Below are 18,924 nucleotides of genomic sequence, written 5' to 3'. Positions count from 1 at the left end.
ACGTCTTTCTGTTAACATAAACAATAATTCAAACGATGTATCTACAATTATATATAATATTTTTGATAAAAGACACACTATGTAATTTATTGATTCTGAATTAATTTTGAAAATTAACAACTGTCCAGGTTGTAAAATAAAAAATTTAATCATTTTACCAAATAACAGTAATTGAAGGTTAAATAAAATTTTCACTGATCCAACTAATATTCATTACGGTAAACCGCTCTCTCTTTTTCCTGTTTAGCCTCCGGTAACTAACCGTTTTAGATAATTCTTCAGAGGATGAATGAGGATGATATGTATGAGTGTAAATGAAGTGTAGTCTTGTACATTCTCAGTTCGACCATTCCTGAGATGTGTGGTTAATTAAAACCCAACCACCAAAGAACACCGGTATCCACGATCTAGTATTCAAATCCGTGTAAAAATATCTGGCTTTACTAGGATTTGAACTTACGGTAAACCCCTGCAAACTTCATTTTCTTATCATTATCTTCATATTTTGTTATACATCGTACTTTCTTGCTACATACAACTGAAATAATTATAAAAAAAATTTATGAAACTGTGATTAATCAAAAAAAAAGTGTAACATATTTCCATTAAGTGTTCTTGTCGAATCGATTTGAACGATGTAATAAAAGGAAACAGGGGCTTGTATGAAATGTAGAAACAGGGTCACGTCCAGAAAAATATAGCATTTTAAAGTTAGCAGTATGGTAATAAAAAAAAAAATATATATATAAAATATGATGTTATTTTAAATAAAGTAACAACTAAGATATTACTAGAAACTACAACTAAGATATTATTAGAAAATACATTTAAAAATTACATATTAAAACTTAATGCATTTGAGAGATTATTTTATGCATTTGCCTCTTGGAATATTTTGAATATATTAAAAAAAATATGTCGTTAAGAATAATTGTAATGTACCCGTAGAAAGCTAAAAATTTTCTTTTTTTTAATTTTACTTTAGTGTAAATATAAAATATTGTTCTGCTCATTAATTGTAAATAAGTTGTATTAAGTATTTTTTTTAAATATATTTTTAGTAAACGAATTAAGTTATTATTTATTTTCTGTAGAAAAATTGGAAGGAAAAATACATTTATTAGAGAAAGTAAAAACGTATCAACTCTGTAATTTAATCGTAAACAAAACAATAAACATGGAATGTAAATACAGTAAGAGCAAAATTAAATTTATGCTGGCGAAATATAATAACAGAATTTTGTGAATTTTATCTCAAATTATCATATAAACTGCTCATAAATTTTATCAACCTTTATACAAATTTTAGCGGAAAATATAAAATTATCCATTATACGAGTACGTAGACAGCTACGTACGACTTTTCAGCTTGAAAAAAAAAGAAGATTTTTTAAATATTTTAATAAGCTATTTATATGATTTTATTCAGATGAAGAACTTTAAATATTATTTTATTTCGTTTCTTATTTGTAAAATTTTGATTTAAAAACTGTGGAGGGGTCAATGAATTTTCACAACCGTACTTCTCTAAAGCTTTCTAATAGTATAGACTAAAACAAACATTAAAATGGGATATTATAAAAATTTAATTTTGTGTTTTCTAAGATATTACAAATTCCATACATATACAAGCTGTCTCTAAAATGATGGGCTGGCTATACTTTTTCGGATTCTACTTGTAAAACTAAACAAAAAATATCCTTAGGAAAAATGACAATCTCTCTTTCATTCTCTCCCTGTCCGCCATTTTGTTATTTTATATATTTCAAGTTCGGATAGATGAATCACATTAATATTTATAAGCGTCTTTATAATAAAGTTGTAAAATTAGCAAAAAATCAGGACTTAAATTACCTTCGCAAATTACAAAATGGTGGCCATTTTTTTATTTTTCAATTCGTTATATCTTAATAAATATAACTTTTATCAAAATGTATGTTATATGATAAAATATTAAGCCTTTTATTTTGAACAAATGACAATTTATTTTTTACAATCGGTTAACAAACAGCCGAGTTATGGCAGAAAATTGATGTAATTTTGCATCTGTTTTCATGTCCTCCACTTTATGTTCAATTCTATAAAATATTAATTGTTTTTATTTATTGTTAATTCTAATATTGTAAATTTGAGACAAATTAAGTTATAATTTTCTCACAATAATAGACCTAGTAATTAAAAAAAAATAAACAACTTCCTGTGATAATCTTGCGTTAATTATTATAGAACATTAAGTGTAATTAAACAGTTAACAATTCTTAAAAGTAGTCAGAGATGTTCAAAGTGTCTACCATTAGATATTACATAAGTCTCCAGTTTTTTTTTTTGAGAGATTGTTTTAACAGTTCAAAAATTCCGGGAATATTCCTAATTTCTTGAAATTCATTTTGGATCCTTTGTTGAAGATCCTCAATGTTGAGTTGAATAAACAATAATATGTTTCAAATAGCTTCACAGGTAGAAGTCAAAAGGGTTTAAGTCAGGCAATCGGGCAAGCCAGAGCACTGGCCCTCCACGGCCTATCCATTTTTTCTTGGAAAGTTTCACGCAGGAAATCTGATACCAATTGACTGAAATGTGCTGGAGCTACATCGTGATGAAACCACATATTTCCTTTTAATTGTAGAGGTTCTAAAAAATGTGGAAGATTTTCGGCAAATGAGCAAGATAATTTTCTCCATTTAAATGATTTCGTAGAATGACAAAACGCAACATATAGCTATTAAAAATACCTGCCCGTATGTTCAGGTACAATCTTTGTTTATTGATATTTTTGAAGGTACCATGAGAATTCTCGTCCTTCCACATAAGCTAGTTGTGATAGTTTTGAACACCATTCCTGTTGAAAGAAGCTTAATTTTTACATTGTTAATATGATCAGCAGTAATAGTTGCTGTGTAAAATTATTCAAAACTGAAAAATTAATATCAATTGTTTTATTATTATGTAATGTTAAATTTTACTGTGAGAAAATTATAACTTAATTTGATACTAATTTATAATAATAGAATTAACAAAAAAAAAAAAAAAAAAAACAATTAATATTTTATCGAACTGAACGTAAAGTGGAGGACATGAAAACAGACACAAAATTACATTATTTTCTGCCAAAAATCGGCTATTTTTCAACCGATTTAAAAAAATAATACGTAATTTTGTTCAAAATAAAATACTTAATATTTTAGCAAATAACATAAATTTTGATAACATTAATATTTACAGAGATATAACAGATTTAAAAATAAACATGGCCGCCATTGTGTAATTTGTGAAGGTGTTTAAGTCCTGATTTTTTGCTAATTTTACAACTTTATTACCAAGACGGTTACAAAATATTAATGTGAATCCTGTATCCAAACTTGAGATATAAATTTTTATATAAAAATAAAATGGCGGACTCGGGAAGAATGAAGGAGAAATAACCATTATTTTTCCTAAGGATATTTTTTGTTTAGTTTTACAAGTAGAATTCGAAATAGTATAGACAGCCCACCATTTTAGAAATATTCTGTTTATAAAAATGAATGTATGCTTGTCCCATATACGTTTATACCATTCCATCCGATTGCGATGAAACTTTAGTGAGTTGTAGACACGCCCGCGAAGGTTTCTGAATTAATTTGGACCTGCTAGGTGGCGCAGGGGACGAGATATTTCGAAAAATTGTTTTTATAGTCCGACTTGGTTGATATTCAGAATATATATTGGTTATATGAAAAATAAATATTTTTGCAAAAAAATGGACCCGCTAGAAGGCGCTGAGGTCAAGATATTTACGAAACAAATATACAAACGGATTTTCTTCTTCTATTTATATAAAAGGCAATATTTATATGTGTGTCCGGTACCGACAAAAAAAACTAATGGGCCGATTTACGAGCAGGAAAAAGGGGGAAAAGAAAAAAAAAATAGGGGAAAAGTGAAAAATGGAAATGGGGAAAAAGATAAATAGGAGTAAAGAAAATAAAGGAAAATAGGAAATTGGAAAAGGGGGAAAGAGGAAAAGGGCGCTGGTGTCGTGATATTTTGGAAAATTGTGTTTATGGTCCGATTGGGCTCATATTCAGAATACATATTAGTTATATGAAAAGAAATATTTTTGCAAATAAATTGAAAAAGGGAAATAGGGAGAAAGGGAAAAGGGAAGAAGAGAAGAAGGGAAAAAGGAAAAAACGGGAACTAATTTTTGCTTAGAGCCGCCACTGCTAATCGATGTAAAACCTGGTTAGGACTTTTAATCTTTAAATACCTGCTATTTCTGCAACATGAAAAATATATTTATATTCCTGATCTTTCTGTAATTCTAAATTTTGCTGAAGTTGGTTAAAATTGATACAAAATATCACAAAAACTGTTTGTGAGAATAAAAGTATATTTCTCCTAAGTAAGGAGAAAATAAAACAGACTATATAACACGTTTAAAAGGATTACACACTACACACTATTAATTATCGTCATGTACCATTCAAACGTAGAAAATAAATAGTAATTTAGAAAATAGTCAGAAAAAAAACTGTCAGACTGAATTAAAATAGTTAATGGTGCAAATGTTAAAATGTAAATTTAAAGATCTGCATGCAAGGATAATGTTTTAATGTTTAACAATAAATGACTAATAATATATAGTAACAGGTAATGAAGGAATGCTGAAGGTAAAAAGATGTGTGTGTGTGAATTGAGAAAAAAAGTTAATTCCATAATATGCCAAATACGTTTTTAAATGCAGTCAGTGGACTATTTAATAGCAATTGTATTAGATTAAAGAGCTCTTTAAAAATTAAACAACTGCATTTAAATATTTTCGTTGAAGGACAAATCGATGTAAGAACTGGCGAGAACTTTAATCTTTAAATGCCTGCTATTTCTACAAGAAAAATACATTTAAAAATTAAAGCTCCCTGAAAGTTGACTTTTGGTTTAATCGTATTAAAGAGCTCTTTAAATATTAAATAACGGTATTTAAATATTTTTTTATCGGCGTAAGACCTGGTGAGAACTTTAATCTTTAAATACCTGCTATTTCCTATTATATCTGTAATAATAACATTAGTTGGATTTATACTAACTTTAAACTCTTGTTGTTGAAATCTTTTTACATAGTAAGACATATAAAAATAATTTAAAAAAATAAAAAATAAATTTTTTAATTATTTTTTTTAAAATAAAATTAAATAAAAAATAAATTTTTTAATCAATTTTTTTTTTTAATAAAATTTGTTTTTTGATAATTTTTTTTTATTTATTAGGAATTTTCCGGAACGTATTCATCGAACTTCAGGAACCTATTCAGGAAACCAAATTTAGCAAAAAAGTTCATATCGGCATAAGTCCTATTTTGCTTTATTTTCCTTCTGGACGCCATTTTGTGACTTTCAACAAAATCATTATTTTTCAGGAACAGGTGAACATAATTTAATTAAATTTGGCGAATCTAATACTAGTGTCTCATTCTATAAAATAAAAAAAAATTTGAAGACGTCACCTTCAAATATATTTTAGTCATCCTTCTCGAAAAAGGCTAGTCATATCAAAAATTGTTACAGACAAAGGTCTTAGGTAATGTTTAGAGGATTAACAACCACTTTAAACCGATTCGATATTGTGCATATTAAGGGAGGTATTACTTTATTTATAAAAAAAATTTTGTATAAAAACAAACAAAAATGGCGGACCGGGGGAGAACGAAGGAGAAATCGCCATTTTTCCTAACGTTATTTTTTGTTTACTTTTACAAGTAGAATCCCAAAATGTATAACCAGCTCATCATTTTAGTAACACTCTGCATATTAGTTACATGAAAATAAATATTTTTACAAAAAATGGACCCGCCAGGTGGCGCTGGAGTTGAGGTATTATCCAAAAATTTTATTTATGGTCCGATTTAGCTCATATCCAGAATTTATATTAGTTACGTGAAAAGAAAAACCTTTGCAAAACCTATACCCGCTAGGTGTCGCCGGTATCGAGATATTTACGAAACAAAAACCAAATATACAAACAGACTTTCTTCTTCTCTATATATAAAAGGCAATGATCGTAAGTGTGTCCTGCTGGACCGATTTACGCTTTAATTTTTGCAAAATGGCCCGCATTGTCCGGAGAAGGTTTGAAGCTATTGAAATTCTCGATCTGACCAGTAAAAAGGAAGTTAGGGGTATTTTAAACCGACTATTGTATTCAGTGAGTGGTTTGAATTAAACCCGTGATGTTTTGCCAATTGGATTTATTTACATTCTGACTTTCATAAAGTGAAAAGTTAAATTTTGTGAAGTTCCGTAATATTCAGTTTTTTAATGTTTTATCAAACTTTCGAATGTGTTCATTTAATCTGTATATATAAATACAAATAAACACATTTGAGTGTATATATATATATATATATATATATATATATATACACTCAAATCTAACAATAGCGAAGCATTGCCAGATCTGCTAGTAATTAATATTTAAAGTGTAAAATATAATCTGGTTGACAACCCTGTGGAATTTCAAATTTCCCGGTCAAAGAACACGAGGGAAAAGGGAATTTTTGAAAAGAGAAAAAGGGAAACTCCAAGATGGCTGATTGCGACACTAGCGCTCGTTGTGACGACAGGGGTACTATTGACTCAGGTTGCCCACTTAGCGGCTAGTTTAGAGCATTATTTGAGATAGAAAAGCGATTTTACACATTTTCTTTGCTGCAAATATTTGTTATTTTTTAACCGTTAACAAATGTGCCTAACAAAAATATGACCTTAATTAGGCGAAATGTCGAGATACTGACGGTGATCTTGTTCTACAGCATCATCCCCTTGATCTTTTAAATTGAAAATTTAATGGTATCATATAAGTAATCTGGCCAAGTTTGGTAGAAATCGGTCCAGTAGTGCTGGAGATATAACGTGATTTGAGGCCATCACCGGATATACACACGCCAACCGATTTTTTTTTGGGGGGGGGTTCGTTAGGTGTCAAAACGTGAAGATCCGGTGAAAAACTCATATGCCCAAGTTGGACCGATTACTATACTTCCCCTTCTAGACCTATAGCGCTATCTAGAGCGGGAAATAAAAATGTTAGCTTTCAAGAATTCTTTTAGAAAAAATACAAAATAAATTTGGATTTATATTTATTATAAAAATATCGTTGTCAATTGAGAATTTTTTTAAATTTCAAAATGAATTAAAATTCATTAAAATTTTGTAATCGTTTTGTTCTAAATAAATTATTAAAATGTTCTTAGTTCTTGATGCAAAAATAAGATTATAATACATTAATTTTAATAAAACAGACACTAAATGATACATGCTATTTATTTCTACTAATATTCGACGACAATTTTGTTCAACATCGGTCTTTGATATACGGCGTAATAAACAGCGGTACAGATGCTCGTTTCTGCCTTCTTTGCAATTTGTATAGCACAAAACTTACGAGCATTTAAACCTAAACTGACTGGTAAACAGATTCGAAATTTAACTTCCGAAAAGACTTATGTAAACATTAAAAATGGTCGTCTAACTTAAAAGCTCATGAATGTAAATCCATTGCTATGGACTGGGTGGAGTGATAAAAAGAATGTGATTTTAGATAGATTCATTGTTTAAAACTATTATGTGATCTTCCAGCTCATAAACAAAGATCAACATTAAAAAGTAAAAGTACCGACTTACAGATTTTTTAAAGAAAAAGTAGTATTTATAAACGTATGTTTTGATTGTTGACTGAAAATTAAATCAATTCTAATAAACATATTGTATTTTTTCGATTTTATGTATTTTTTTGAGAAATCGATTTTTTTTTTAAATTTCAATACTTTCTTCATATAAGTATATTAAATGAAATTTTTATAAAACGGCGAGTTTTTAATTTATAATTTTTTGTGAATTCTGATTCTTTTATTAACAAATTTCTACCTAATGAATTTTTTAACGTATTACGTATTACCGTATACATTGTGTGAATATATGTACATTGTACATATGTTCGGAGTATGTTTTTAATTTTACTAAAATACATTCATCTATTTTTCTTTAATTTTTGTCTTTTATAAGTGCGATACTTATTAAACAATATATATGGTATATTCATAACGTATGAAAAAACCTTTTTAATTTTCCAATCATCAAACTTTCCATTATCCGAATTACTCATGCAAAGTTAATCCGCGTTCATTAAAATATAATAATTAAAAGATTTGATTATTTTGATAAAATAGACAAAGAATAAAAAAAAAAAAAAAAAAAAAAAAAAAAAAAAAAAAATGGTTATAACGTTACTAAATATAAATATTTTTGCTATAGGTTCTTCACATCTATATATTCCTTCGCAACAATTATTGAAAGTTAAACAAACCGATTTTTACTTTCTCGTCTAGATAACGCAGTAGCAGTGTTATATCTCTAGAAGGAAAAGTATTGTAATCGGTTCAACTTGGGCATATGGATTTTTCACCGGATCTTCACGTTCCATCTTCCACGTTGGGTTCCTTAGATGTCAAAAGGAACCCAAAAAAACTGGATTGAAATTTTCCGGATGTTAATGTTCATATGAACGTATGTGTGTTCGGTGTCGGCCTATAAATCACCTTACATTTCTAGAACTACAGGATCGATTTTGATCAAACTTGATCATATTACTTCTATATATGGGGAATTGATGCCATTAAATTTTCAATTTAAAAGGTAACCACTTTACCTTTTAAGCCTTTTACAGCCTTACCCACTGTAAGGCTGTAGAGCAAGGTCACCCCAGTATCTTGAGATATCTCGAGATATCTTTCTTAGGCAAATATGTTAACGATTGAAAAAATTATTGTAAAATCGCACCTCCTACCCAGAAAATTCCGTTGTAGTTGTTTGCTATGTTGTGTCGTCACAAGTGAGCGGTAGAATTAAATAAATAATATTTAAAGAGTAAAAAAGTAACTCGGTCTGCCTGGATCTCAAAGTCGACTGCCCGGTAGCCGGTGCATCAGGCTTGCTCACCAATCTGCCAACCGTACAACAAAGTATTTGTACTATGTAAGTTGCGAAATTACATTAATTTAGTTAGTGCCGACCGTCGCTTGTAGTGCCGCCACAGCAGTGCGAATTAATACGGCGAGTGCGCGCGCTTTAATTAGAATCATTAAATTAAATAAACGAAAAAAATTATATTTAAATAAAATTATAAATATTTTAAATTATGTTGTGTGTGTAAGCCGCGCATCAGAAACAAATCCACAGGTCAGTTTTTTGATTATGTAAACTGCAATAAAAAAAAGTATAGAATACATGTATATATATATAGGAATAAAATAGTTTATCATTATGAAGTTTTGTATAATAAAACGGATAAAATAAAAAAAAAAATTATAATAGAATTTAACATAAATAGATAATCTCTAAAGTAGTTGCTCATCAATAATCCGCTCCAAACGAAGCGATATGGAATGATTTTCAATAAACACAAGAATTTTGAGGAATGAAAAATGGACAAAACATTATTCTTTTATTTACAAAGACATCACTAAAAAGAAACTTCACGGAAGTGCAATCTATTTGAGCCCACAGAATTTTTTTTAGCTTTTAATAGAAAAAAAAGTATATACTCACGATATAAGTCTACAGTAACTGTTGTAGATAGAGGTGCAATCATATCATTGTTCATTGCTTTACAAGTGAGTAAAGTCCCAAGATGTTTTCTTTCCAAACTTTCTAACGATAAAACATTTTTCACACGACGCTCTGATAGAACCTCATCCGTATCATCTATTAGAACACCATCCTTCCACCAACTAACTCGAGGAGCTGGACGACCTAAAATTAAAATTTTTAATTATTAGTTATTTTTAAAAATATAAATTAACATTAATAAATATTTGTTCATTTACATTTACGTTCGATTAAAACACATAAAAATCTAAGACTTTATTCCTTAATTTACTTTAATTTACAATATTTTTATTATAAATAAATATATAAACTAGTTTAAATAATAAAACAAAAGAAAAAAGAAAATCAAGTATAAAAATACAAATAAAACCAAGAAGAAGATAAATGAAAGAGTTTTTTTAAACAACTTCCAGAAAAATTGTTCAAAGATAAATATAAATAACAACTTAGAGAACAAAATTTTAATTCATGAATCAATAAATAAAGGAATACGTATTTACCATCAACGCAACAGAGAGAGAGAGAGAGAGAGAGAGAGAGAGAGAGAGAGAGAGAGAGAGAGAGAGAGAGAGAGTGAGAGAGAGAGAGAGAGAGAGAGTGAGAGAGAGAGAGGGTGAGAGAGAGAGAGAGAGAGAGAGAGAGAGTGTGAGAGAGAGAGAGAGAGAGAGAGAGAGAGAGAGAGTGTGTGAGAGAGAGAGAGAGAGAGAGAGAGAGAGTGAGAGAGTCAGAGTTTAGATTCTGTAACTGTCTCATTGAAAGTATCCATACAGTTATTGAAATTATACAATTATAGGAACGTATTATTGATGAAAAATAATGCAGGATCACGGTTTGGAAGTAAGGTAGATAAATAAAATCTAGCAAGTTGAACAAATTTAGATACAGTTCGTCAATTAATGTTCACAAGATCCCTCGGACAAGTATAACCCAGTTTCCTGTTAAAAGATAATTCTAAATATTTAATTTGAATTACAATAAGAATTCTAGTTAACAGCCGAATGACACGTAACAATCCGAAAAACAATTTTTATTTTATTTTTAATTTTTTAAATACATCAAATACCACAAAAATAATGTAAGGAGGACTTTAAGACAGATTTCATCCTTCTTTTTTAAAAATAAATTTATTCTAAATAAGCATATTCTGAAACCAGAATAAAAGAAAAACCTTATTTTAAGTTGATTTTTCCTTGTTTTTACTAAAAGTTCTCTTAAACAATAAAAAAGAAGAAAATAGTTTTTTTTTAGAGGAAGGCATCCAAATCATAATTTCACACAAAAAAAATTAAATAGAGTTTATTATAAATAATATTTATAATTTAATTTCACAGTTTTTTTTGTTTTTTTTTTTTTTGTAAATAGCATTTCGATATATATAAATTACACTAATGGGGAGGTAAAAACATGATTAAAAAACACAATTCATGAACTATATAGCCTCTAATTTGTGTCTTGGTAATTGGTTTGGTAAAATAACGTCTAAAAACTACGTATACAGGAACAAATTTTTATATTTAATCAATAGGATCTCTATGAATACAATAAATTTAATGTACAAATTAAATCCAACAATCTTTTTTATAACAAATTATATTTACAATCGATTTTTTACATTAGAAACTATAAGTAAATTTCATAACAATAAACAAGTTTCCCGTGAAATAACTTTATTAAATAAATTTTCGACATTAAGAGTAAATCAATGGTATCATAAGCATTGATAAAAGCAAACCTGTAATGTGCTAGAAATACAATAATGTCCATTTGTAGGAATAAAATCAAACGTAACAAAGGATAAAGTTAAAAATTTTAAAAAACCTACGAAGCCGTTTTGAAAAAACATATAAACTGCAGCGCCCCCTGGGGCCTATAACCATAAAAAAAGTCTAAGAACCTGCTCTAAAGTGATACTTATGTAATGTAAAAAAAGAACCAACGAAATCAGTCCAGTAGCTTTTGAGGAAAATCGTAACAGACACACTCATACACGCAGGCACACACAATTTCTTACCCGAAACGCATTAAATTTTCCTTTTTACCCACGTTCCATCGTGGGTAAAACGAAAAATGTTAACATAGGAACAAATAATGTTAGAAACATAAATTATCATTAAAAATAAATACAAATTCTTGCTAAAATGATGCACAACTTAAGAACAGAGGTCTTGTCTTGACTCTATTAGGTTCCAGTCCAGTATATGTACCCGCTTTAATCGCCTTAGATCTTCTTGTATAACAGATTAACAGCTAATTTACATGGTTAGATTGTTTTTATGGTGGTTAAGTCTTATTTTGTACTGTTGCAAATTCTCTCAAACACACGGTAATCCTAAATATACGTGAATTTCGTCGTTCCGTACGAACCATAGCGCCTGTGTAATGTATCTCGCAAATTTATTCTAGAAACGCTGATTAATCTCTATATTGCTTGTACTCGCTGTACCCCAGAGTTGTATTCCGTATGCCCTTTTCTTTTTCCTGTTTAGCCTCCGGTAACTACCGTTTAGATAATTCTTCAGAGGATGAATGAGGATGATATGTATGAGTGTAAATGAAGTGTAGTCTTGTACATTCTCAGTTCGACCGTTCCCTGAGATGTGTGGTTAATTGAAACCCAACCACCAAAGAACACCGGTATCCACGATCTAGTATTCAAATCCGTGTAAAAATATTCCGTATGTCCAAACTATTTCAGAATCAGTTTGTTAAAAAAAGAGATTGTTAGATAGGATTAGTTGCGATTTCCTGTCAAAAATAATCAGTATACGTTCTTAAATTTGATATGCAGCTTTAGAACTATACATCTTACTTTTGTATTAAATTCAACAATTTGTGTGTAACACCGGTTGAAATTTTGATTTCTGTGAATGCATAATAAAATAGACAACGTGGACAAAATTACCAAATTTTCTTCAATTCTGGAGCAGGCAAACAGGATTTTTAACGTTATATATCATGCTTTAGACGAGAAACAATACTGTTCAGCAGTTTTCCTCGATGTCAGTCAGGCTTTTGACAAATTTTGGCATGTAGGGTTGCTTTATAAACTGAAAAAGGTTTTACCGCATATTTTCTATGTGGTACTAAAATCTTACCAAGAGTACAAGTGCTTTGAAGTTAAACATGGAGAGGTTTTGACAGGTTTGTTCCTTTGTTATCTCAAGGAACCTCAAGGTAGTTCCTTATCTCAAGGAAATGTTCTCAGACCCATCTTGTATGTTCTGTTTACGGCTGACTCGCCAATTACGGCAGACACCACAGCTGCGACGTTTGCTGACGATACTGAAATTCTTGCTGTTCATGAAAATCCGATTACTGGGTCTCTTTTTATTCAAGATTATATCATTCTCCTCGAATCGTGGCTTAAATCTTGGAAAATAAAAATAAAGGAAACAAAATCAAAGTACGTCAATTTCGTTAGGAACACTGTCCTCCTGTTTCTATCTTCAACGGTCAGATTCCGAAATTTCACGACTGTAAATATTTGGGTTTTCATCTTGATCGACGACTTACTTGGGCGAAACATATCCTTCTAAGCTGAAACAATTGTATCTCAAGTTTAAACACATGTACTGGCTGATAGAACATAGATCTCGGCTTTCAGAAGAAAGTAAATTATTGATTTATAAATCCGTTTTGAAGCCTGTTTGGACTTACGGGCTTGAATTGTGGGGCACAGCGTGCAACTCCAGTATTGACATCCTTGAATGCTACCAAACAAAAACACTGCAGAAAATGCTCAACATACCCTGGTACATAAGTAATAGCCTTATATATAATGATCTTAAGTTGCGAACCGTACGGCAGGAAATCTCTCTGGTCAGCTTGGATCGGCACCCGAATTATATGGCGGTCAATTTATCAGATAACAAGATCAGTGATTTTTCAAGATTGCTGAGGAACAATATTCTTGGTTTGCCTTATCGTTTCAATTAAGTGACTTTATTGTCTGGCTGTACGGAGTGCTCTTCTACTTCATTATTAAGTCACAAGCCGGTGGGTCTGTGGCGACTTAATATTAGTTCAAATACATCTTATTTACTTATTATTCAATCATCTAGCTGAACAGATTGTAAATTTGCTGTGTCGTTATAATAAAAAAAAAAAAATTGGTATATATAAGAATGGTAAGCAAAGATATAATCTGAATAGTTTTTAAACAAAATCCAAAATTTATAAGTATAAAAACGCTATGGACATACAAAATAGTTTTAACTCTTTTTTTATTATTGGTAAGATAAATCTTTAGTCCTCCTCTATGAATCATGAGACCTTGACGTTGGTGAGGGGGCTTGAATGCTCAGGGATACAGAGTAGCTGGACCGAAGGTGCAACCATATCGGAGAGGTATCTGTTGAGAGCCAGACTAAGGAATGATTCCTGAAAGAGGGCAGCAGCTCTTTCAGTAGTTGTTAGGGGCGTGAGTCAGAATGACTTAAACGACCATATCAACATCACTCAGTCCTCTGAGTACTGCGCAGCTGAAAGCAATGGAAAACTACAGCTGCTTTTTTTCCAAGAAAATGTAGCTCTCTGCAAGAGAGCTGCATCAAACCAGTCAAATGACTGAAGACAAAAAAAAAAAAATCTTTAGTAGTTGTTTTAAATAGAAAAGATTCAATTGCACTTTTTTAAATTAAATTTTTAAAAAGCATCAGTAAATAACTTTATATTAGTTGCGATTTCATAGTTTTGATTTAATAGATCAGTATTCTTTTATAGTACGCTGAGATCAAACAAGACTCAAATTGAAAGTTGTTATAGTATAAATTTACATAAAATTTTCTAGAAAATTGTTATAAAATCTCTTAACTTTACTCAAAATCTAGTTAGTTAGTTAAAGAAGATGTAAACTTGTTAGTTCGAAGATGGTAAACTTGTATATTTCGCTTAGAATTATTAAAATATTTTTTTCTTTTCAGATGACAATTCCATACAGAAACAACTGTATAATTCGTCCAAATTATTAACTTCCATGAAATATTAAATTTATAAAATTTATTATATTTTTAAGTAATCTTATTGAAAATTAACCTTTAAATTAAGTATTTTCTTCACTACGAATTATTAAAACAGTAATCCAATCTAACTGTTTACAGAGGGTATCAGTATAACCATTATATGGAATGATTTGATACAGGATTTAGGCGGTGAGAAACATGTATAAACGAGATAAAAAGATATCAAGGACCAACTTTTATTGGTTTAAAAAGTACTTTTAAAACTTTTACGATAAAGTTTTTAGATCAAATTGAATAAGCAACAGGATAAGTATGAAATGAGAATAAAATGTAATATTTATATAAATACAGTAAACTTAAAAAAAAAAATACGAATTTTTGTAAAGTTTTTAAGTATGAATAATAAAATTATTGATAGTATAAGAAATATTAAAAATTCCTTTCGACACGCCGGAAGGCGGAGGTAGAGTGCTAAGTAGGGGATAAAAGGGATTTCTACCTTAAAGTTAAAAAAAATTCAAATTTACTTAATATGAAAATGGTTGCATGTGAAAAAAACATGCAACATGTTTTGTTGCAAAAACATGTTTTCAAAAAAAAACATGTTTTCACATGTTTAGCATACGACAAGCCCCATTTTCTTACAATTTTTTCCACCCATTGACCCTTAACGAAAGATTAGTAGGAATTTTAAACAAATTCGATATTTTACTTAATAAGAAAGTTATAGCAATAGTTTATTTTTCTGTTTTGGTCATTTCTTGCCGTAAGGATTGGTCATATCAAAAATTGTTTCAGACAAAGGTTTTAGGTAATTTTCAGAGGAATAACGTATTCTTTATGATTTTTTTTGTCTTCGAAACCCATTTTTTCCACCCCCTGGGCCAAAACAAATACCTTTTAGGCCATTATCCAAAGAATAGTAGGAACTTATATAATAGTAGGAATGAATTCGATGTTTTACTTAATAAGAAAGTTATACCGATATATATATATATATAAACTTTTGAGCTGACGTTGGTTTTGGGGTCTGGAGGATGTGAAACGCGAAGATATGTCGAAATTTTCCGGAAATCGAATTATGGTTCCCATTAAAATAGGTAGCTTCTTATGAAATCTACCTAAAACAATTATATAAGGTGTTTTTAAAAACTGAAAAACGTATTTTCATTTTAAAATTGTTACCAGTATTTTAATGTTAGTAAAAAACGATTAAATTATATTTACATATCTTTACTATGTTGTAGCATTTAACTGATTATTATTATTGTAACTATTGATTAAATTGAATTAAAAATTTCATTTTGCGAAATAAAACAAATCGCTGTAGAATGACATAAAGAGCATTAAGTAAAATTTTACATTTATTTATTAAAATTCAGTTTTATTTAAGGTAAGTCATTTTAATCCAGATTAAACAATTGTAATGCAAGTCTTTTTTTGTAAAATGTACTAGATTTATGCTTTTAAAGTTAAAAGGTATACTTATTTTCGTTCTTTAAAAGTCGATACCTTAATTTGAAGTCTTCTTAAATCATAACGGATATTCCGTTTAACATGCAATTTTATGTTAATAAACGTTTCTGTATCTCATCAAACGAAGATTGTTTCTTAAGAGCTGATATTACATTTCTAATGTAAAATTTTCACGCAAGCGAGAGGGTCCAATTCATATTACGTCGATATAAAGTAATATTTCAGTTTTATTTATAAGTATTTTTTAAAATGTAAATTAAGTTTTGAAATTATAAAGATATTTATTTTAATTTAATTTTCCGATGCTCAAAATATAGAAATTTAGTTAAACAGCGAACGAAATTATAGTGTATTTTTTAACTGAATGTATGTAGTAGCTTAAGCCGATTGTAGACAAAAAGCATACATGATCACTGGATACGTATTGAAGTGTTACCTCTATTTTTTTTAGGAATAACTTCTAAGCCAGACCATATACGTTTACCTCGAACCCTTCTGGCACTAATTATAATAATTAACAATAATTATAATAATGTGTATTTTTATTTTCTGAATAACTTTACGAAGTGTTTTAAATTATTAATTTAATATATAAAGTACCACTGCTTTAATAAAATAAAATTATCCTTTCTTTTTTAGTTTGCATTAATTTACTCCATACACACCCTACATCACCATTTGGTCTCCTGCCGGTAGGAATTTATTAAACTACCCTAATTTCTATTTTAAATTATAACAAATGGAAAAAAAAGAATAACTTTAAAATAGATATAAACTGATTCTTTCTATAAATTAAATTCATTCTTCATCAGTATCTTGTAACGTATCACTTCTCACACAAAACCAAGACAAGCTTATTCCAGATTGCCCCACCACATAGTAATGTAATAGCGCATCGTCCCTTAACATAGATTTATCAAATCACACCTTACTTATTTCCCCTCCAATATACTACAACTACCAAAAAAATGCACAATAGCCTCCACTTCTGTGTCATTTGCACATTGTCCATACCTTTCAAATTGTCTTCCCTGCAGGGGCTTTTTTCTTTTTTTTGTTTAACATCCGGGTCCGCAGTCAAGCAATTCTTTCCGCAGAGGATGAGATGAGTATTTTGTAGCGTGTGTGAAAAATGTCTTCCCTGACCGGGATTCGAACCCAGGAAAGGCCGGGTGAAAGGTTGAGACGCTACCACTTACGCCACGGAGGCCGGCCCATGCAGGCGGTATTATTTAATCCTAACCGCCTAGCTACCCTAACTATATTAAAGATGAACTGTCTATCATACAGTCTACTATGTACGTTGTGTTACCCAAATTCCACCTCAATTTTGAATGCAAACTCTAAGGGTACAGCCACTGCTGTACCCTTTTAATCCAACTCTTTCTACACGTATTATATTGTCTCATACTCCCGACCGGCTGTTCCGTTTGAGCTCATCACCGGCCCACTCCCACAAAAAAACGATCTAATAAACTTGAAAAACCCCCGGTCATATCTAAATATTCTTTAAAACTATCCATTTTCCGTTTAAATTCCATTTTAACTAAATTACAGAAGTAACTTACACTTCAGCCATTTTAAATTCAATACGCTATTAAAATAGATCTGTAATGCATACAACCTTAAAAAATTGAGTATAACATTACTAAAATTATTATGAGATAACACTCGAGTAGGGTCCTAAGGATAGCCCCCCGGGCTGGTCTAATGACTAACTCATCGCAAATCAGCTGATTTTGAAGTCGAGAGTTTTAAGGTTCAAATACTAGGTAAAGGATTTGAATGCTAATACTTTATACGGATTTGAATGCTAGATAGTGGATACCGGTGTTTTTTGGTGGTTGGGTTTCAATTAACCACAACTCTCAGGAGTGGTCGACCTGAGACTGTACAAGATCCAACCATCAAAGAACACCGATAATCCACGATCTAGTATTCAAATCAGCATAAAAGTCCTTTACGAGGATTTGAACGTTAGAATTCTCGACATCGAAATCAACTGATTTGGGAAGACACGTCCCCACTAGAACAACCCGGTGGGTTTATTATTATGAATTTAGTACGTTTGAATAACCCACCGGGTCGGTGTAGTGGGGAACGCGTCTTCTCAAATTAGTGATTTCGAAGACTAGAGTTCCAACGTTCAAGTCCTAGTAAAGGCAGTTACTCTTATACAGATTTAAATATTAGATCGTGGATACCGGTATTCTTTGATGGATGGGTTTCAATTACCCACACATCTCAGAAATGGTCGAACTGAGACTATGCAAGACCACACTTCATTTACACTCATACATTCATCCTCTGAAATAATACCTGAACGGTAATTCCCGAAGGCTAAACAGGAAAAAGTAAACTACGTTTGAGTGCAACTTTATTTTGAATACACATACTCCATACGTAGAATAAAAAAAAACCATCACATGTTTATTTCAATGATTATTTATTATTAAGTACATTTTGTTAATTTTATGAAAAATGTTTAAAATTAATAAAAATGTTTAAAGTAAGTAATAAATATAAACAATTGGTTTTTGTAAAAAAAATTGATTTAATTTAAAAATGCAAAAATAAGAAAAAAATTGTGTGGTAGAAACACACGTACGCACGCTCCCGAGTTCTGTTAACGTATAAAAATTCACAAATATCAATCTGAAAACGGAGTACCTTTGTATTGAAATGTACAATGAATTTTCTGTGTTATTACTCAACATCAGCATGTTACGATAAAATAAAAAACTTTAAATCCAAACCACACTGTATTGAAATGACGGATTTGTTTGTCAGCAGGAAGATACATACACTGTATATTATTCTCAAAATAATTTTTTTTTTTATTAAAA

At 30.0% G+C, this 18,924-nt stretch overlaps 1 protein-coding gene across 1 annotated transcript in view; it reads right to left on the bottom strand.

Annotated features, from left to right (window-relative positions):
- Positions 1 to 18,924, bottom strand: part of LOC142325556 (neural cell adhesion molecule 2-like) — a 769,074-nt gene that overhangs the window by 296,518 nt on the left and 453,632 nt on the right. The window contains exon 4 of the mRNA XM_075367446.1: positions 9,582 to 9,785. Coding sequence (XP_075223561.1) covers positions 9,582 to 9,785 — 204 coding nt within the window. The remainder of the gene's footprint in view (positions 1 to 9,581; positions 9,786 to 18,924) is intronic.

Source organism: Lycorma delicatula, chromosome 5 (assembly GCF_047948215.1).
Source record: "Lycorma delicatula isolate Av1 chromosome 5, ASM4794821v1, whole genome shotgun sequence".
In the NCBI taxonomy this organism is placed as follows: domain Eukaryota; kingdom Metazoa; phylum Arthropoda; class Insecta; order Hemiptera; family Fulgoridae; genus Lycorma; species Lycorma delicatula.
The sequence above is the reverse complement of the archived record's forward strand: the minus strand, read 5'-3'. Positions and strand labels throughout refer to the sequence as shown.